The 21,230-nt window shown below is 37.4% G+C and overlaps 1 protein-coding gene across 3 annotated transcripts; it reads left to right on the forward strand.

Moving 5' to 3' along the window:
• Nucleotides 1-2,974: 2,974 nt before the first annotated feature.
• Nucleotides 2,975-19,836, forward strand: MOCS2 (molybdenum cofactor synthesis 2). Of its 3 annotated transcripts, none has more exons than XM_007486291.3 (6): nt 2,975-3,177; nt 8,206-8,350; nt 10,367-10,494; nt 11,785-11,935; nt 13,700-13,823; nt 17,758-19,836. In XM_007486291.3, exons 2-6 carry the CDS (start codon nt 8,253-8,255, stop codon nt 17,824-17,826), a joined length of 570 nt encoding a protein of 189 aa, XP_007486353.2. In that variant the 5' UTR covers nt 2,975-3,177; nt 8,206-8,252; the 3' UTR covers nt 17,827-19,836. The 3 variants fall into 3 exon arrangements, with proteins under 3 accessions (XP_007486353.2, XP_001380755.2, XP_007486354.1); XM_001380718.3 differs by lacking the exon at nt 2,975-3,177 and adding an exon at nt 5,515-5,636; XM_007486292.2 differs by lacking the exon at nt 2,975-3,177 and having other exon boundaries at nt 8,217-8,354.
• The last annotated feature ends 1,394 nt before the right edge of the window (nt 19,837-21,230 follow it).

Genomic DNA, 21,230 nt, shown 5'->3' on the forward strand with positions numbered 1-21,230 from the left:
GTCTTCCTGGTGTACAATGATCTTCCCTTTCTTTTTTTTCCTCTCTAATTAGCTGTGTACCACACTTAAGATAGCCATTATTTCAAACTTTCTCCTTTCCACCATTTTTCTTACATCATACAAACACATTTCCAAAAGGTAATTGAGAGATATTTAATAAAATAAATATACAATAAACAAAGATAACATATTTTAAAATGAAATCAATATGTAGCCAAGAAGGACTCATATATAGATTAGAGGCTCGTTTCTATTTTAGTTTAGCAGTAGTTTGCTATTTCCTTCTCCATCTCATTTTACAGATCAGGAAACTGAGGGCAAACAGGGTAAAGTGACTTGCTCAAGGTCATACTGTTTGTAACTCTCTGAGGTCAGATTTCAACTCGGGTCTTCCTGACTCCAAGACTGGCATTCTACACACTGTGTCACTTAGCTGCTTTTCCCCAAATATTCTTGACCTTATCCTATACTATGTTTGCCTGAAACTAGGCACTAGATGAAGAACAAGAAAAACCAGGTGTTAAGTTCTACTTCAGAAATTTTTAGGCTATGGGACCCCGTGAAAATGACTTAACATTTCTGAGTCTATTATTTCATTTGTAAAGTAAGAAGAAAATACCTTATAGAATTAGTATGGAAATTTGGGCATAGACTTATGCTGAAGGGATCTTTTAAGTCATTTAGTCCAACCTACAAATTTTTCAGAAATTTCTAATTTTCCAGGAATAACTAATTTGAAGAAATAAGTGAAATGACTTGCTCAGAACCATGGGGTAGTTAGTGGTGGAGCAAGGTATCCTCTGCTTTTAAATCCATCACTATTTCTACCACATTTCCTAATAGAGTTCCTATCTATAGTCTCTCCTTTTCCATCCAACTTTTACATAGTACCAAAATAGTGTTCCCATGGCACAGATTCAACTATATTAGTGGAGAAAGAGTGCTGGTTCCCCAACCCCCTTACCCCTTACCCTATACAGGGGAGGGAGAAAGAGCTCCCATTAGGCTGCTGGGCAGAGGGGTGGGTGAAGTGAGAAATGTCCTCAGGGAGTGTAGAGAGGGAGAGGGGAGTGACCTCTCTCTAGGCCTCTAGAGTGTCTTGCTCCCCTCCAATTTTCCTGTCTGTGAGCCACCCACCTCACCCTCTGTGGGCTCCCTTTGGACTGATGGGGGGGGACTTTGGGGGAGAGGGTGTTATGCGGAAAATGTCATCAACCACAATGGAGAGAGGGAAGGAAGCAGTGATGCCTGAGTCCTTCTGTCTTTCTAGTAACAAACTTTGGGGTTGGGGGAGGATGACTGTGTGTCCACAGAGAGCATTCTCTGTGTCATCTTTGGTACTGTGCCATAGGTTCACCATCAATGAACTATATTATTCCCTTTCTCAAAAAGTAAGCTTCAGATGCTCACTGTATAAAATCCTAATTTTTCCAACATTTAAAGACCTTCAGAATTTTGCCTCACTCTACTTTTCCATAAGAATTTCATAATATTGTACTCTTAGGATTCAGTCATATTGGCATTCTTACTACTCCTAGTATGACATTCCGTCTTCTTTCTTCATATCTCTTTACTCAATCTATCTTTCAAGCCTAGAATGTTCACTTTCCTTACTTTCACTTCTTAGAATTCCTAACTCCCCTTCAAGGCTCAGCTTAAATATAACTTTCAGGGAACCCTATTCCTGTTTCCTTAATTACTTTGTATTTACTTCATAGTTTCCTATACTAAATGATGTCCTTTGTACTCAAAAAGCAACAAAATGACTTTATTGGTAATAGTTTTTGATTCTCAATTGAATTGAATTTAAATGAGGCAGAATTGCACAGTCATTATCCTCCTTCTTAGAGAGAAGTGCCATAAAAGTCTATTGTCAAGACAAAAGTCAAGGTACTGGCTCAGATGGAGTGGATGACCTTGGTTTCTTCAGTGTCTAAGGAAATTGCAAGAGCTTCACAGCACCTGCTTCTTCTGCCTTAACAAGCTGTTGTCTTCTGCCCCTTCCACTGGGTTAAGTTTTCATATGGCTGGAGTACTATAACTTCCTTATCTGCTATGATTGCTTTGTTTTTGTAGATATATTTCTAACACCTAGTACCTGTCTTGTATTTGGCAGGAAAATAAAAAGCGATTGTAAATTGAATGCAAAAATAGGTATAAATTGCAGCCAGTTTGTAATAGGCTTTAAATATCCTGTTAAGTCTTATATTTTATTGTAGAGGGAATTGGAAATCCCTTTAGATTTTTGAGTAGGGGAAACAAAATTATAAGCCCTGGCGTTTTAAGATTATTTTGGTAGCTGTGTGGTGTTCCAATCGTCCCCTCAAGTAGAACTATTCCCCAGGTGGACAGGGACCATTTAATTTAATTTGGTTTCTATCTTTAGCCTCTACAAGATATTTTTATATCTTGTTGACTGTGAGGTGGGGGTGGGAGGCTGTGTGGTTGGATGCCCCCAAAGCCACTAATTACAATGGTCCAAGAGAGTGGTAAATGCATTATGTAAAGGCAGAAGGTTGAATTAATTCATGGCATTAAGATGGTGGGTGTAAATCCAGATTTCCCCTAGACTGGGGATGCTCTCACAAGTTGTTTGGAAGAGCAGGTTTGGGGGAGGGTGGGGTGTGTGCAAACGTGAACTCAGCTTTTGCAGGATCACCTCAGCAAAGAAAGGTCCTTATCAAGAAGCGACCTCCGCGACCACAGTCAAAGTCTAGGAAGAGAAAAATAGAAGTAGCAACTCAAATTGCCATTTTGGAAAGTCCTTGGGCCTTTAGAGAGGAATATAAGCAACGATTACTTCAGGCTCCTTTAAACTACAAGACGACTGTCCTGGAGCTAGAGCAGAATAATGGAAGTTCTCGCGATATCACAGACTGGGCTAAAGGACAGGGGGATGAAAAGAAGAGGAGGGCGGGACCATAGTCCCGGAGCTCCTGCGCAGTCGCTCTCTCCAGCTGGTGTCTGCGCATGCTCCGGTGTTCCGGTATGCTATGAGCTTCCGCAGAGTGTACTAACTTTCATTTCTGAAGTGTTGGTCAGTGCTGGCCCCGCCTTCCTCCTCTGCCTTCTCCTTTTCCTCTTTCTCTGGGTCTGGCCCCGTGGGGCTGTGGCAGGGCGGCTGTAGGTGTCTACGGAGTCGAGGCACCCTGGGGCGGGATGGTGCCTCAGAGCCAGGTGAGGACCCGGGCTGTGACTTGGGGTGGATCGCTTCACCTCGCTGGGTTTCAGTTTCTACGTCCGGAAAGTGAGATTTGGGCTGAGTATGACCTCGGGGTCCCTTCTGGCTGCAAATCTATGGTACTAGAAAGTGGAGTGCTTCCTTTTTATTATTTCTGTTCTGTTTGGCCAATATATAACTTGATGGTATGTATTTGCGAGTGGACTCCTTTAGATTGTAACCTCCTTGAGGGCAGGGACTGTTGCCTCTCTTTATCCCAACAGTTTAGCACAATGTTTGACACATAGTAGGCACTTAAATGTTGATTGGAATTGATTGAATAGACGAATAGGTCCCCATCCACACTGTTACATATTACTTTTACTATCTGGGGCAGACCTCTGCCTTCCCTTATTCCCCTGCCCCCCACCTCCACTCCCTCAAAAGGGTAAGAATCTAGTCCAAAGAAAGAAATGAAGAGCACTAGGAGAACAATGTACTCAGTAACAGCGATATTCTGCTGTGATCAACTTTAAATGACTTATCCTCAGCAATACAATGATCCAAGACAATTCCAAAAGACATGATGAAAAATGCTACCCATCTCCAGCGAAAAGAACCGAATCTGAATGCAGTTTGAAGCATACTTTTAAAACATTATTATTTTGGTCTGCTTTTTTTCCCCCACAGCATGGCTAATATGGAAATGCCTTGCATGACTGGCACATTTATAATCTTTATCCAATTACTTGCCTTCTGAAGGAGAGAGGGAGGGAAAGAATGGAACTCAAAAAAATTTTTTAAGTTTACATTTTTGCCTGCATGTAATTGAGAAAAAATAAGATAAGTAAATAAGTAAACAAAAATAAGTGCATAAATAGGGATGGCCTATTTAAATTAATTTTGTTATTGCTGTTGTGACTCCTTAAGTTAAACCTCTGATGCTCACTACCTGTTTGACCTTGGACAAATAACTTAGTCTCCCTGGGACTTAGTTTCCTCATTTATAAAAGGATGGTCTCAGAAATCTGTTCAAGGACCTAGAGTACCTCCTACCTTCACCTTGCTGATTTTGAGTCAGGTTTGTGTTGGGTTGAAGTAAACTTTCATGTAGCCTTACCCTCATTTTCCTTTTAACCTCCCAGGACTTGTCAGTACAGCCCTAGCTCCTGGCTTCAGTAAAAGTAATACAATCCCATTTTAAAGTTACAAAAGTGATTAGTAAAGTTGTAACTTTTGTTGCAGATAACTAGAAAAATGTTTGAATAAAAAAAATTACAGTCAGGAATCATGAGTTACCTCAAAGAAATAGTTTCTTGTATGCAAAATTGTCCAATAATTAATTTGTTTCAGTGACTTAGAACTGCTGGGTTAATGTTTTGCCTAGAATTTGGAGCATTGTTTAACTACATGAAATGCCTTTACCAGAGTTTCCTAATGAGACTGGGAATTCATTAACCTGTTTATCCTGTGTTTCCGGATGGTTTAATTTCAATCCCTGCCTCCACCCACCTGCTTTTGTAAATGTTAGTATTATTTCAATATGTTATGTAACAGAATCTTCAGCAACTGGGTCATAGGATGGTAGGATTTAAGAGAGTCCTGTGAAAAAACCTTAGAATTCATTCAGTCCAAACCTCTAATTTTATAGATGAGGAAACTGAAATCCTTTCTGTTAAAGTAATGCATCAATCAATTATTTTATAATGATGGATGGAATTTTCACTTGATCAGACATGCTTTTTGAAAAATGACTTATTAATCAAAGTCATTATGCCTGGTATAAAAATGAGAGCAGGTCTAAGATTGTTGTGAGTTATTTGTTGCCAGTAAAAAGAGTGATATATCTCAAAGTTTGAGGATAGATCTAACAAAACTTTATATTGTAGTAGAGTTTGAATGTAAAATTTTAAAGATTTTTCTTTGAAATCACTAAAATTTTAAAAAACTGTTCTCAAGATCTGAATTTGTTGATGAACAATTTTCTATGTATTTTTATTTTATGACAAAACATCTTCAGTTTACTTCAATTGAACAAATACTTATTAAATACTTACTGTTTGTGCTATGCCTTGGTAACTTAAATAATGCACTTGCAAAGTACATTAATTCAGACTAAATGTTCATGATATCCTGGAAATAGCACTTGACCCAAGTCAGAAGACATAGGCTCTATTCATAGCCGTAATTACATGTGACTTTGGGCCCTTTTTAGGCTTCAGTGTTATATGACAAAAGGGATTTCTCCAGTTCTGAAATACTAGAAGGTTTTTTGTTTTGTTTTCCTTCTACTTTGGAGGAAAAATAAGACCGGGGCATATTATTAATGACCTTTTCCTCCTTGCTCTCTGTAGGTTACTGTGTTGTATTTTGCAAGAAGTGCTGAATTAGCAGGTGTTCGTTCAGAGACCTTTGCTGTGCCACAACAAATTAAGTCTCTGAAGCTGTGGGAAGAGATTGAAAGTCGACATCCTAGGTAGTTGTGAACAATATTGGGTTAGTGAGGGTTGGGGGCCTTTTTGTAAAAGAATCTTAAATGACAACTCTGTTTCCAGAAAGGTAGTCCTAAGTACATGAGTGGAAAGCTCATTCAGTGTAATAGAGTAGACTGATTTTTTTTTTTCGCAAAAGTTCTTTTTTACTGGTGAAACATATCGTTCTTAGAGTCTCCAGAGACTACATCATAGTGGAAAGAGTACTAGGTGGCAGAGGTCCTGAATTTATGCCAAAATAGCTGTATGACTTTGACAAGTCACTGAACTTTTCTAGACCTCGGTTTACTTTTCTGTACAATGAAGGAGTTGGACTATTATTTAAAAGAAACATTCCCATGCCATAATTCTATTTAGTTGTATCACCAATTGGCACAACTGCTTTTCCCTGAAAGGAATGCATTGAGTAACCTTTTTCCTTCTTTTACAAATGATCATTTTTTTCCTGTTCTTGTCCATTTTCTTTTAGTCACAAGGGTACTTCCTTGTTCTTCCTTCAACAGTATGATATATTTCAGGTTCTCTATTTTTTTTTTCTTACATAGGCAAGTTAGCTGATATCCTAGAGCAGAATCATGATTTGCTGTATAAGGGAGAGAGGGACACCTTGTGGACTTCATCCTACCAGATCCTGACCTGTAAAAAGATTGATAGTATCACTGGTCCTCATCTCTTGAAAAAAATTCTGGATTCAGTTATTTTCCAACATTTCCAGTTCATGCAACATGTTCCCATAGTCCTATCTCTTACAGAATGCATAAAATTAATAGCTAAAAATGTGAGTGAACTTAAACATCTGGACTTAAATATCTGCAAACTTGTTAACAGAAGGGTTTACACTAAGTTCAGTTTTTACTGATTTTTTTTAATGCTCTCAAGTCACTTTTTTTTTTCTGGGCAGACATAGGAGTTAATGTGGCATAGTGGAAATAGAATTGTGTTTGGATGCAGAAGAAATGACTGCTAGTTTTGTTGCTTTTTATGTAAAACTGTTTAATACTTCACTTTATCTCCTAGGACCACAGTTTTCTCATCTATAAAATGTGCTGTTTTTATTAGACAGTTACTTAAAGTCTCTACGACTAAAAATTCTGTAATTGGTAATAATTGCAATAAATCTTGTTCTGACATTTTTAATAGGTTTGAGCTTTTTTTAAACTTGAAAAATTTTAAAGCTGAAATGTGAGGAATTAAAAGACATCAGAAACCAAAGTTTGCTATTGAATTTTATTTTTTACATTATTTCATTTCTTCAAGTTTTGGGAAAAAGGTTGTAATAATTTTTGGACACTTTTCTAAATTAATTTTGTACTTGTTTTATGATAAAGTTTTTAAATCTTTAAAATAGATATTTAACGCATAATCAAAATACCATATTTAACATGATAATTTTAGCAGTGAGCAGTGATTAATATCTTTCAGGAGAGAAAATAGACTTGTAATATGAACATTTATCTGTCCCTACTTTGGTTTATATGGAAAATTTATTATATTCAGTTTAGAGTCACACTGAATAAAAAACCCGCATTTGAACTCAATCATTTGCTGTTTTGAGTTTGCCTGCTTGTTCATAGAACTAAAAAGAAAAGAAGGTCATTCATGTGCCTGATCCTTTTGAAACATTTTTGGCCCTGCCTAGAGCCCAGCAGCTACAGAAGAGGTGCTGGGAAATCCTCCTTTCCTTATGGCACAGTATGTTATCTCCAGCACATATTTAGGAAGAACTGTTTCTTGACACATGCATGACAGTGGGCAAGTCAACTTAATTGTCTCAGTGCCTTAGGAGACTAAAACTAAGTTATAAATGAGTTACTGACCTTTAACCCTGAAGGAGGAAATCACAGACAAAAAAAAAAGACAGTAAATACTGTATTTATCACCCAGCTGCTGCAGTGAAGAGCTTAACTGTTGGTCTAGAAAAAGCCAGCTTCTTTTTACTCGGAACATGAGTTGAAAACTTGCTTGGTAAGCTTCAGAATGACACCCAACAAAAATGGCTTTTTATAATTTTATAGTGGCATTTAATAATAATTTGAGGGTGGAACAGAATTTCATTATAACAGCCTTGGATATATATACCAATTCAGATAATACCCCCCTAAATGTAATAGTTAAAAAGGTAAATTTTGACTTAACGGTATTATTATAAAAAAGGTTACCTAATATAAGGATAAAAAGGATATTCCTTTTTCCAAAAGGAATAAAAAAGGAGATCAAGTTTGAGCAAAAGTTTTGTCTTGTTTTAAGTTCTTTCTTAAAGTGAATTTAACCCATTCAAAGGCAGTGTAACATGAGGTAATGTATGTATTTACTGTGTAGTTTCATTTTACTTTTTTATCTTTTTTCTTTCATTTTTCATGAGTGGCTCAATTTTTTTTCTCATTTTTCTATATACATTTTGCCTTTTATTTATTGAATAAATATAACTACTCTAGATTGAATTTTTATTTTAGATTTTGAGAAGAATGCTATTTCAGCTATTGGTTTTAGAATCTTATTTATCACAGCTTTGATAGCTTAGTTGAAATGATGGTTTGGCTTTTGGGTTTTCAGGCTAGCTGATGTACGAGATCAAGTGATATTTGCTGTTCGTCAGGAATATGTCCAGCTTGGAGATCAACTCCTGTTCCTACAACCAGGCGACGAGATTGCAGTTATTCCCCCCATTAGTGGAGGATAATATCGCTGGGCTGTTGGGGTAGGTATGTTTTCCACTTTTTACTAGTGTCATGTAGAAGAAAAAGAAATGAGAAAACTTGGCAGCCATTCTTTTGGGCTTGCTGGTTTTTTGTTATATGCCAGGATCAGTTATTTTTGTTATAAGATGCCATGTTAATGTCAATCTGAAGCATTCATACAGAATAGAATCTTAGATCTAGAATGAGAAGGGACTTCAGAAGGCATTTGGTTCAATTCCCCTACTTTACAGATAAGAAAGCTTGAAAACCCAGGGAAATTAATCAGTTTGCCCAAGGTCATCAGATGTAGAATTTGAGCTCAGATGTGAATGCAGACTCGTTGCTCTTTCCCCTGTGCTACTTTGCCTCCTATTTTGGTTCTGTATTTTATTCACATGCATAGGAATGTTAATCAAGGGCTTTTAGTGGGCAAAGGAGTTGCTGAAACGGGAAAAACGTTATACTTTGAAATTCACATAGTGTTCATTTCTTTTGTGTGGACTTGGCAAGCAACTTCTCAGATAGTGCCACCCCAACCTACCAGGACCATGTCATCTTTGTCAACTATTGAATCGAATTCTGACATTAATTACATATAGCATAGAATAATCATTTAATGAGTATCTGGGTCCCAGCCTTAGTCTGTTGTAGGCATGGTTTATGTTACTGATTTTAAAATTTAGAACATATTATTTAACATCTTAATAAGTGCCTTCAAATGGAATAGTCATATAGATAGATATAGATAAATATAGATATAGATACATATATATATGGATATGTCTATATTTGCATGCAAATATATATCATTGTATTTGGTCTCTGAATGTTTGTCATGAGGAAAGTTCCATACATACCAATCCATTTCATTTTTATAGTTTTATAATTTCCGAACATGTGTTAAGTAATCTTAGAACTAGCCATAAATGATTCTTGCAGAGGTTTGAACCATGTAAGGAATGTAAGGCTGTGGAAGTAGGCTGTATTTTGAAGTATCCAGTCCAAAGTTTGCATACTGATTATGGATCTAGAAAAGAAAATATAGTGATGAATTGACAGTACCTGTGCTTGGCTAGTCTTCTAGATCTTTGCTTTGGTAATGAATAATAGTGTGGAAGAAACTTTTCTTTCCCTAGGTATATGGCCAGAATTTTGCCAGTATATGGCAAAAGTTATGGTCATGACTTCTGCTGTAATTATCAGCTTATTCCTCTCTTCTCATTGCAAACAATAACAAACAAACAAACAAACAAAAAACAACCCTTTGGGAATGAGTTGTAAGAGCAACTTCAGAATAGGAAAGGGAGGCGATGGGGTGGAGACTTCAGGCCTGAGGTGTGGGTAAAGGAATTTCATTTGCTAGATGGAGTAATGTGTTCTTTGCCCTGTAGGTGATAATGTGGTAGTTAGGGAAATTGTGGAGTGGGAGAAAGTGGATCATCAGAGTTGATTTGTTTGTTCTTTAGAGGCTGGAATGCCTAGTGGGAAGACATTGTCAGCTGAACTGTTGAAGTTTTAAGTTCCTTGAAAACCAAGATTGTTGCTTCAGAAAGATTCCTGTCCTTTGGGATCTTGAGTCTCAACTCAGACTTAAGTTTTATGGCCTCAAGCAATTTATATCACTTGTCTGAGCTTCAGTATCCCCACATGAAAAATGGAGATAATAATACTTTTATCACCTCACAAAGTTGCTGAAAAGAAAGCACTTTGTAAACAGCAAGGTATGATATGAATATATGAAGCAGTTCAGTTATTGTCATGGTATTCAACATGTAATTGCTCCCGTTATGTCTTATATGAACTTAAATCAAAAACTATTTCTCCAGCATAACTAACCAAATTAGTAATTGCATTATGCTTTCTTAGCCAGCCAGCTAGGGACTTCTAATCTCCGTGTCCAGTTGATTCCCTTTACCATTTAATATAATTGAATTTTGTTTTGTTCTGTTTTGTTTTTCTATCTTCTAATACTGGAGAAGGGAAGGAAAAGGTTAGTGAACATGCCTAATGAACTCTGGAAATATTTTTGTTTTTAGGGAATCTATGAGTTCAACTGAAGACAAACCTAAAGATATAATTAAATTCACTCCTGAGAAACTCTCAGTAGATGAAGTCTCACAATTGGTGATTTCTCCTGTCTGTGGAGCAGTATCTCTATTTGTGGGTGAGTTTTTATTTTCAAAACTTTCTGAGTAGTGCCAGAACAATCTGCTGATGATGGTGCTTCTGTTCAGCTGAAACATATTTATTATTCAAAGGTATTGAGTTTTCTGACAAATGTGATGCTAAGGAATTTATTTCTTTAATAGTTTAATAAGCTTCAAAAAAAAAAACCCAATTCACATTCTGATATTTAAGGATTAGAAAAATACGTACTCTCATTACTTAGAGTCTTTTTATTTTTCTCTTAATGTTGAAAAAAGGTATTCCTATTCTAGGAACTGTCCAGTAACATAAATTTTATTTTGAGTTTGAATATTATCTACTGGTGTCATAAGAAGAAGATTATTTCATTCCTCTGAGTGAAATAATTTTGGGTAGTTTAGAAAACTATGATAATGATTCCATGTTTAGTTTTTTCACTTATAGCCAAGTTCAAAGATAGTTACAATGACTACATAGATTTCGGAAAGTGAAGCTTCCACAAACCCACGAGAAGCCTCAAGATAGGAAGATAGAGGAAGGATAGAAGCTCTGGATGCCGCTGGGGGGTGGTGGAGTCAAGTTAAAGATATGAGGTGGCAGGAATGAGTCAGAAATCCAGGCCTTATTAATTATCAAGGAGCCACAGCAGAAACTCTGATCAGTGGACTACTCAGAAGGCTTATACCTGTCCAGTGATCCAAATTTAATACCACATAGATCGGAGACATGATAGAGAAAAGAGAGTGCCTGGCCGAAGGCCAGGTGGGAGAGGTAGATAAGGAAAGGAAGAGGCCAAGCTCCAGCAAGGACAGGCATCAGTGAGAGCTAAGATCCAAGTGAGGAAGAGAGAGAAGAGAGGCGGAGCTTGCTGTGGCCCGGTATTTAATCTCTTTGATATGCAAATATACACAATACATAGGGGTGATTATCATTGGTTAATGACAAGGTATAGGTGTGGTTTCTCTTAGCCAGGTGAACACAAAGAAACCTGTCTTCCCGCCTAACCTGGGGGAAGCTGGGGTCAAGGGTCAGAGGCTTTCCTAGCCATGCGCAAGACTGAGCATGCTCTCTTCTAAGCCACTCTGTACATACTAACTGTTTCCCTTGCCCATAGCTAGGGGTGGACTGCTACAGAAAGCTTTTAAATTAATATTGGCCTCATTAGGTCTTTTTGTGCTTGATTATAGCTGTTGGGGAAAAATGGGTTTTCTTTTGATGCAGGTACCATAATAGTTGCATGTGCCATGATAGTTATATTCTTAAGGAAATGTGTGGTCTGTAACTAATGACAATTTTTTGTTTTATTTAGGGACTACAAGAAATAACTTTGAAGGGAAAAAAGTTGTTAGCTTAGAATATGAAGCCTATGTACCAATGGCAGAAGCTGAAGTTAGAAAAATATGTAATGCTGTTAGACAGCAGTGGCCAGTCAAGCACATAGCCATATGCCATCGGCTTGGGTGAGTTAGCCTTCATGGTATCTGCAGATTTCAATGCCATTTGCTACTGTTTTGAAACTTGTATCCGTCTAAACATGGAGGATTTGACACAATCCTACAACTGATCTATATTAAGGGAGGAAGAGATAAAAGTAGTAAAAATCTTAGTGCAGTTATGACATTTCAACTTAGGCCTCCTTTCTGACCTGTTTATTTTCTTTTGCCAAAAATTAAATTCATCACATAATTTATACCAATCTTGTCCACATTTTGTGTGCCAGAGCATTAATAACATTGTTATGCTCTGTCTGATATCAATAAGAATTAGCAAAGATGGCTTCAAGACATACTTAAAATTGATAAAAATTCTTAATTGTCCCTGGCCTGAGGCTAATGGATCAGTACCCTCAGCCTCCTCCCTTCCTCTCTTCCTCCCTCCCTCCTTCCCTCCCTCCCTCCTTCCCTTCCTTCGTTCCTCCCTTCCTCCCTTCCTCCCTTCCTCCCTTCCTTCCTTCCTTCCTTCCTTCCTTCCTTCCTTCCTTCCTTCCTTCCTTCCTTCCTTCCTTCCTTCCTTCCTTCCTTCCTTCCTTCCTTCCTTCCTTCCTTCCTTCCTTCCTCCCTTCCTCCCTTCCTCCCTTCCTCCCTTCCTCCCTTCCTCCCTTCCTTCCTTCCTCCCTTCCTTCCTTCCTCCCTTCCTTCCTTCCTTCCTTCCTTCCTTCCTTCCTTCCTTCCTTCCTCCCTTCCTCCCTTCCTCCCTTCCTCCCTTCCTCCCTTCCTTCCTTCCTTCCTTCCTCCCTTCCTTCCTTCCTCCCTTCCTTCCTTCCTTCCTTCCTTCCTTCCTTCCTTCCTTCCTTCCTTCCTTCCTTCCTTCCTTCCTCCCTTCCTCCCTTCCTCCCTTCCTCCCTTCCTCCCTTCCTTCCTTCCTTCCTTCCTCCCTTCCTTCCTTCCTTCCTTCCTTCCTTCCTTCCTTCCTTCCTTCCTTCCTTCCCTCCTTCCCTCCCTCCCTCCCTCCCTTCCTCCCTCCTTCCCTTCCTCTCTCCCTTCCTTCCTTCCTTCCTTCCTTCCTTCCTTCCTTCCTTCCTTCCTTCCTTCCTTCCTTCCTTCCTTCCTTCCTTCCTTCCTTCCTTCCTTCCTTCCTTCCTTCCTTCCTTCCTTCCTTCCTTCCTTCCTTCCTTCCTTCCTTCCTTCCTTCCTCCCTTTTTCTTTCTATCTTTCTTTCTTGCTTGCTTTCTCTCTTGCCTTTTTCTTCTCTCTTTTTCTCTTCTCTTTCTCTCTAAAAATCACAGTGTTTTTTTTAATCTTTGTCATTATACCACTTTTTCTACTTAAAATGAAATTACTTACTCTGGCAAGCATTTTGTTTAGTTTGCATTTTTATATGATTAAGAGGAATGGAATTTCAGGTTTTCAAAGGAATTCTTAAAATTGGGGCTGGGTTTACTGGGGTTACAATGTACAATGGAAATTAGGTAGAAAAGACTTTTCTCTGCCCAGAAAGATCATAGATGTCATTCAACATTATCCTACCCATGTTTGTAGTATATTTGATTCTTTCCCTTTTCTAAAAGATGAGTTAGATGTGTAGCAACAAATTGGCAACAACTTATGTTTTCCCATTTGGATGCAACTAATATGGAATATTGTTTCAACATTATGCTTAAGAACCATATGATATTCTTGTAGCAAACTATAGTTATAAGTTCTACCTAGCAGATCACCTTTATGATTTAAAATAAAAATTGATCAAATTTTTAAAAAGTCCCTTTCTCCTCTGGTTTATTTCAGCTTAGTTCCAGTAACAGAAGCAAGTGTGGTCATTGCTGTTTCTTCAGCACACAGGGCTGCATCTCTTGAAGCTGTGAAATATATCATTGATACATTAAAGGCCAAAGTTCCAATTTGGAAAAAGGTAAAAAAAAAAACCAAAACAAACCATGATATCTGATTTTGTCAGTTGAATGCATTTATATGTGATCAGGAATACAATGCCCTTTACTTAAGAATTCTGTAGCATTATGTGTGCTAAGGAATCCTTATCATTTTAGGAGTGATCTGTTATATTTAGCTTCCTAAAACACTGCTTCCATTGTGTCATACCACTTCATTATTTACAAACCTTATAGAGGATAAAATCAGTACTTCTTATTCTAGCATTCAAGGCCCTTCACAATCTGTTCCCAGTCTACTTTTCCAGCCTTCCATTCCATTACTTTCTTGTATGAATTCTTTTCTAGCCAAGTTATTCTATTTACTGTTTCTTGAACATGCTAATGCTTTATAACTGTATGTCTTGCTCATCCTTCTCCCCTGCCTGATATGTTATCTCCCCTCCACCTATTTCTTAATTTTACACTTACTCCATGACTACTCAATCTCAGATTAATTCTCTCTCTTGTTTGAACTCATTTCCTTATTTTCTTTTAAAATTTATGTGTCAGGAGAGCAAGGGCCATGTTGGCATAGATGTGGCATTCATGCTCCGGTGTGCTAGAGGGAGCTGCTCCATTCCCCTTCTCCATCACACCTGAGGACAATGTCCACATACCCCACCCCTCTGCCCCGCAGTCCAATGCAGGCACTTCCTCTGCTGTTTGGGGTAATGCGGGGGGGGGGGGGGTGTCACAGGCAGCTTGTAGGTGCAGTTTGGGCACATGATCTCTAAAAGGTTCATCAATGCTGACCATGGGTATCCGAAATATATAGAAGAGGGGACTAGATCTATGATTTCATTGGTAGAGGGATTTTCCTCTACTAATGCAAATTGACATTTTCTGTGAAATTTATAGTTGGAAAGAGTTGTCTGACTTTAACCTAAAAGGTTAAGTGGTTAGTATGTCTCAGAGGCAGGCTTGAACCTAGGACTTTTTGACTCTAGAGCTAGGAAGTAGTAGCCTTTAAGTCACTTTCTACTCCAAAGTGCTTCTCTGTAGATGACTCATTTTGAATCATATACTGTGTCTTCAATAAATTGTTTGATTGGTTGACTTGTATTGAATTGAGGCAAACAGTGTTTAGGACTTATAATTCCCTATGGAAATATTTCTATACTAAATATTTGTTGAACTAAAAATTAAAAACTAATTTTTAATAAATGTTTTTACTTTCTCCATTAACATGAAATCTGGGCCTTGGCCACATCATAGACTTTGAGACTTATAAACACCTCATTTAACATTTTCCTATTCCAATTCCAAGTTTTGCGGGTTTTTTTTTTCATTAAGGAGGAGATAGAGTTTTTCTAAATCTTTCCTAACCTCCATTGTATTAAATAAAAAGTTTTTTTTTTAAACTAGAGTTACTTTTAAAACTCATTTAAACACATGCTGCTGTTTTGAGTACATAATAGCACTAAATGGGGGAAAAATATCAAGACAAAAGATTAAAAGAGTCCTGTTTACACAAAAAGCATTTTAGTAGTAGTAAGGCCACCATCATAATGGATAAGAAGGCAGATTATTAGCAATCAATTTCCTACCAGTTCAGATTATCAGTTTATACTTTCAGAAAGATTGTAATTCATGTTTGTTAGTTTGGTTTGGTTTGGTTTTTGTAGAAATCAGTAGGGAAAGACTTTGTCTCTTTTAACTTCAGTCATTTTTTAAGTAAATCTTTGGTACTTAATATTAAGAGAATAAGATTTTTTTTTTCAAATATTTATTTCACTTTTAAATGTTGTCATGGTTGACTACCTGGGTATTGATTAGTCTTTAAAAAGACTTTTAAATCCTATCTATGAGCATTTCCTTTCCCCTGTACCCAGCTGGGTAAGTTATATTCCCCACTCCAACTAACCCTAGTTTTTTTTGGAACCCATGGGAAGAACTCGGAAAGTAAGATATTCCGATCCTTTCTTTCTATATATCTCACTCCAGGAAATATGGGAGGGATATTTTAATAGTTATCAGGAAACTCAGTTCACCAAAAAACAAACATTCATTAACTGCCCAGTAAATGGTAGGCATTGTAAGCAAATAAGATATTTCCAAAGATAGGAGTGTTTTTACTGTTATTGAGTGAATAGAGTTGGGCCATCGGAATAGAGAGCATGATGTTTAGCCGAGAATAGGATTTTGAAGTTGATATTAAATTTGCAGTGGAAACTAGACCTAAGCAACTGGTATTTCTTGAAAATATGGGTAATGTTGTCCTTGGGAAGAGAAGTGATGTTGGGGGGGGGGGGGGGACAAAATAGAATTTTAAAAAATGCACGGAGAGCCCTAGATGGCAGCCCAGGCAATATTAGTGTACTAAAAATGCAGTGTATTTGGAATCAGAAGGTAAGGGTTCAAGCCTTTTCTCTGATTTTTACTAGCTTTGTGATCCTTATTAAATTATATAACCTTCCATACATGTATATAGCATATATAGACACATTTTATAAGTATTCAAGTGCTATAAAAGAATAAGCTGTTACTATCAACCAGAAAGCCAGTAGTAGTACTAGAGTTCATCAGTCCCATGCTAGTTCAACTTTAATTCTCTACCCTTGTGTACCATAGTAGGAGTCTGACCCATTTTAATCTCCTCTTAGGATTCATTTAGTCAAGAATAAAAGGGATTATTTTTCTTGCAAGTCATATTCCATCTTTGCAAACAGGTTAGACTTTGGGTCACTTCTTAGAGGAAAACCAACTGCCATTTCAATTAACATTTTTGAAAAGATAAAAAGTAGTATTGTCAGATTAACAAAAGGGTGCTGTTACAGGAGGAGGAACCCTGTGGTTTGAGGATGCTGCCAGGGATAGACAGTTAAGGTAGAAATAGGAACTTCTCGAAACCAATTTCTCAAGAAACTGATAGGGAAAAAATCCTAGTCAAGTTTCGGCTCTTGTCATTATTTTACGTTGAGGATGATTATAACCTGGGCCTACATAGGAAACAGTGGCATAATCCCATTGAGCCTGTCTCACTTCTTCCCCCTGCACATATAGTATATCATTTCCAGAAAAGACTGGGTTGGTCAGTAGAGAGAGGACAAACAGAGTGTTGTTATCTCCATGTTTCTCAGCTAAATTGTAGTATGATTAAGGTTTGTATTCTGAGAATAGAAGGGGAATGGAGAGGAATGTAAAACACTGTAGCAAATATCCCAGATTTAACTGAGACAAAAGAATCACAGATTTAGAACCGAAAAGGATGTTAGAGGCCCCTCGTTTAACTTCATTTGCTAGATGGCCTATTAAATGAGGTCTAGAGACATAAGGGGATTTGCCCAAATTTACACAAATAGTAAGTGACCAAGCCAAAATTTAAACTTAAACCCGTCATACTCTTGCCACCAGAGAGCCCTTGGATAATCTTAAAAAGACTTCAAGCAATCTGGCAATCTCACTATTAATGGGGAAAACTTTTATCTTTAGAAAAATCTAATTTATGCTGTGATGTTGCAGATTAGTTTACCCTTTTAACCTACCCCCCAATTTCCTTTGTCTTCACATCTTAGAAAATGATCATCTTGAGTTGTGGTGGTCAGCGGTTGTGGAAACATCTTTGGGAATTTAACTAGATTAAATATTGGATTACAGACACAGATTGTCACTAAATACATAATTCAGGCCTTTCCATTCTGGTAGGACCTGTAAGAACTGGCACTTTGATATAGTCTTGAAAATTCTATTTTTTCTATTCACTTTTTATTTGTCGTGAAAAGGCATTAGAGTAGAGAGTTTCAGGGGATGCTGAATAATTTAAGTAATGGCTTTAAAAAAAATCCAAATCAATAAGTTTTTATGAAATGGTAAATTTTTAGATGGCAAAAGATTTAGTTTGACTGTTTTATTCAGAACTTTTACACTTACTGTGAGGAAAATACTGTATTTTGAAAACTATGTTTTCATTTTCAGGAGCTCTATGAAGAAGAAACATCATCTTGGAAAAGAAACAAAGAATGCTTTTGGACAAAAAATGACTAATTTTTACTAAATGAGAATTTAGAGCTCTAAAAATTACTCTACTGTAATTAATTGTATGTTGTTTTCCTTTATTCCTGAGTCTTTTTGATCTTTCTGAAGCATGTGTGAAGTCAATTATTTAGGAGACTTTGAGCCTGAGTGCCCCAGCAGTGGGACATAGATCACAGAGTCACATATCTGACGCCTAACACTGTGTCCTGGTGCAGCCAGTGTCAGTATGAATGTCCCAAGTGTTAATGTGCCAGAGCCACTGGAACATAGCCCCACTGAAGGGCAGATTGGCATGACACTTGAAAGCCATTGGCCAAGGAAAGGGAGGTGGAGCCAGTAGGATTCAAAAAGTGACAGTGGGAAGCTGAGTCACTCTCTGGACTTCCATACTGGTGTCTGGGGTGAGGAGGAGGAGTGGGTTCTCTCTGAGGTTTTTCTTATGTGATTTGACTATCTCTGGCTAGCAGGGCCTCAGCCATCCAGTTAAATGGAGAATCAGATCTACCCATAAAGTTAGAAGGGCTGAGATCTCTCTCTCTCTCTCTCCTATCTATTCTTCTCTCTTTACTAACAAATGTTTATAAATCTGGAATTTTAAAGTCATCATAACTTCTCAGAGCCCCATTTTTCTCATCTTTTTAGTGAGTATGATACTACCTAACTTAGAGCAGAGAAACATTTGGTAAACTTTAAAATACTTTGCAAATTTAGTTCAGCAAGGCCATGCATGATATTTGGTCAAAGACAGGTTCTCTTATGGCATCCCAGTGAAGCAACTGGGAAAAAGCAAAGGGGGGAATTTCGGAAAGAGAAGTTGGGAGGAATAATGATATGATTTCTATTTAGGGAATGATAAAATAATCATGTTCTCTTACCAAGCTGATTTTGTTTCTGCTTACACAAGTATGTCTCTCTTTCCCTCTTACTGCTATCTTTTACTGATATTTCCTTCTCCTTCTAGGAGAGCAGGAATGACATAAGTATCGGTAAAGTTGGAATGAGGCTCCAATCATAGTTATTTTCAACTCCTGAACTGGAGTATGACACCAAGAAGCAAAGTATTTTGAAGTTAATAATTTCAATCTAACTTGAGAGTGTTTTGTGAGAGAGCCTTTTTTAAGCCTTTTGAGAGAGCCTTTGTGCTTTTAATACTTAATTTCCAAATAGATATAATCACTTAACTCTAGAAAAACATATATGTAGAAAAAGATATATCCTTAAGTTCCCAGGGAATGAAAGAGCAGTTAATTTTTTTTCAATGAGATAATAGAATTAATGTTATATATGTTTAGAAACTTCAGTGTTCTTTCTTGCCACATATCAATGCAAGTGCATTTTTGCTGAGTCATTCTCAGTTCTAATTGAATTTTAAAGTCAGTAGTTATAAAATTGGGAAATTGTACTAGTTAATTATGTTACTTATTGGGCCCATTAAGGTCTTGTATGAACTGGTTCAGATTGAAGTGAGCAGAACTAGAAAATGATTTATAATATACCATTATAAAGAAAAACAATTTGGAAAGGCTTAGGAACCTTGAACAGTTCTAAGGGCTTAGAGAACTGAGTGTGCTGGCCCCCCCCCCCCCCATCCTTCTCCCGAAAGAGAATGGTGATAGACTCAAGGCTCAGAAAGAGATATACTTTTTTTGTAAACAGCCAGTTTGGAAATTTGTTTTGCTTGATGTTATTAAGGTTTTTATTTTTGGACAACTGTTTTGGTCTTTATTTTTTCCTTAGTCAGGGTGAAGAGAGGATTGAATGTGAGAGGAAGGGTAGATATAAGAAAGAAAAGTCATTGAACCATTAAAAAAATTATGGAGGCAAACTGAGGGAAAACCAGAAAGAACCACAGACAAGTAGTTTTATAAGTTACATACTGAATTTATTATAAAAAGAAAAACAATCTGTAATTTGTGGCTTTATATAGCATCCTCTTTTTCTCTTTTACTTTGTATATGAAAATACTCATTTTATTTGGTATTTAAGTCCAGAAAGAAATAATAAAAGCAAAATATTAAATTGGTCTCATTCCTTATAGAAAAGGTAGCTACTCTCAGATGTCCCTCTGACATATGATTTTTTTAAAAGTTCTCATCTCTAAACTTGCTAATATATGAATTGCTTATAGGTTTAAAAAAAATTCTTAACTTCCACCTTAGAATTGATACCAAGTGTCAGTTCTAAGGCAAAAGAGAAGTAAGCTCTAGGCAATTGTTAAAGTCACTTGCCCAGAGCCACCCAATTAGGATGTGCTTGAGGTCAAGTTTGAATCTAGGGCCTCCTGTCTTCAGGCCTGACTCTCATCCACTGAGCCACCTTGCTGCCCCAAATGGCATATATGTTAATATACATTAAAATAATTTCTGGTATATCTTGATATCATTGAATGAATGCTAGAATAAGACATAGAATTCCACATATCAGATGGATACATCTGGATCAGTCACTGAGAGAGCCAGTTCTACTAGGGGCACTTATTTTTGTAATTGATTGTTTTACAATAATTTCACTATCTTGGAAGTATTTCATAGAAGTAGAAGATGAACTCTGATCATGCAGTAATATTTATGTAAGAATAAGGGACATGCTTAAATAGGCTCTGCCTTTGAGCACTCTTTATACATCCATGCCACAACCTTGCACTGGGAAAGGACTTCTTAGTAGAAGAAAAGGGAATGATTCTGGAAGGAGGCTGTAAACTGAGATTTTTCTTTTTGGTACCAAAGAAAAAAATTTCAGGATTATAGTTCACCAGACTGGTTAGGCTTTGTAGTTAGACGGGTGTACGTGCTTACTATGAACAACTTAATAGTCACAGGTATTTTTGAAACATTCTTTTGCAATACAGAAATGTGTAAAACGTTTTTAATGGGGGCATCTGTTGTCCTGACAGCTAGCCTAACTCATCAGTACTTTCTTTCCTTTAGACCACACTTCTAAAGAATGTTTTCCGTCAGGAGTCTTTGTTCCTGTTAAATCTTGGCCCTGCTGAGACAGCGCTGCCCTTCAAGACTACCTTATTTGATCTTTGTAACTGGGATACTTTGCATATAGTATAAGCTGAGATTTTGTTAATGTTTAAACAGCAAACTTGCATTGTCCGTAGTGGAATCTAGAGCTCCTGGGAGTACTGCATTAGACTTGCCACAGCTATCACCCCTCTCAGGAGGTTGAGAAGCCGAAGTTCAGTGTGATATCTACATTATCCCGGGGCCGGAGGCCTGGTACTATTATTGTGAGAAAGAGAGGCATAGATCCGAGCTGCTCACGACCAAGAGAGCCTTTAAACCTAAAAATCACAAAAGACCACTAAGTCTTGGGTCTCAATGTCCGGGAACGTGCGAGGTCACTATAGAGGACACCGGTCTCCGAACCTGTGTTCAGAATGACTAGTTTCAGAGAATTTGGAGCTA

The sequence above is a fragment of the Monodelphis domestica genome, chromosome 3 (genome assembly GCF_027887165.1).
Source record: "Monodelphis domestica isolate mMonDom1 chromosome 3, mMonDom1.pri, whole genome shotgun sequence".
In the NCBI taxonomy this organism is placed as follows: domain Eukaryota; kingdom Metazoa; phylum Chordata; class Mammalia; order Didelphimorphia; family Didelphidae; genus Monodelphis; species Monodelphis domestica.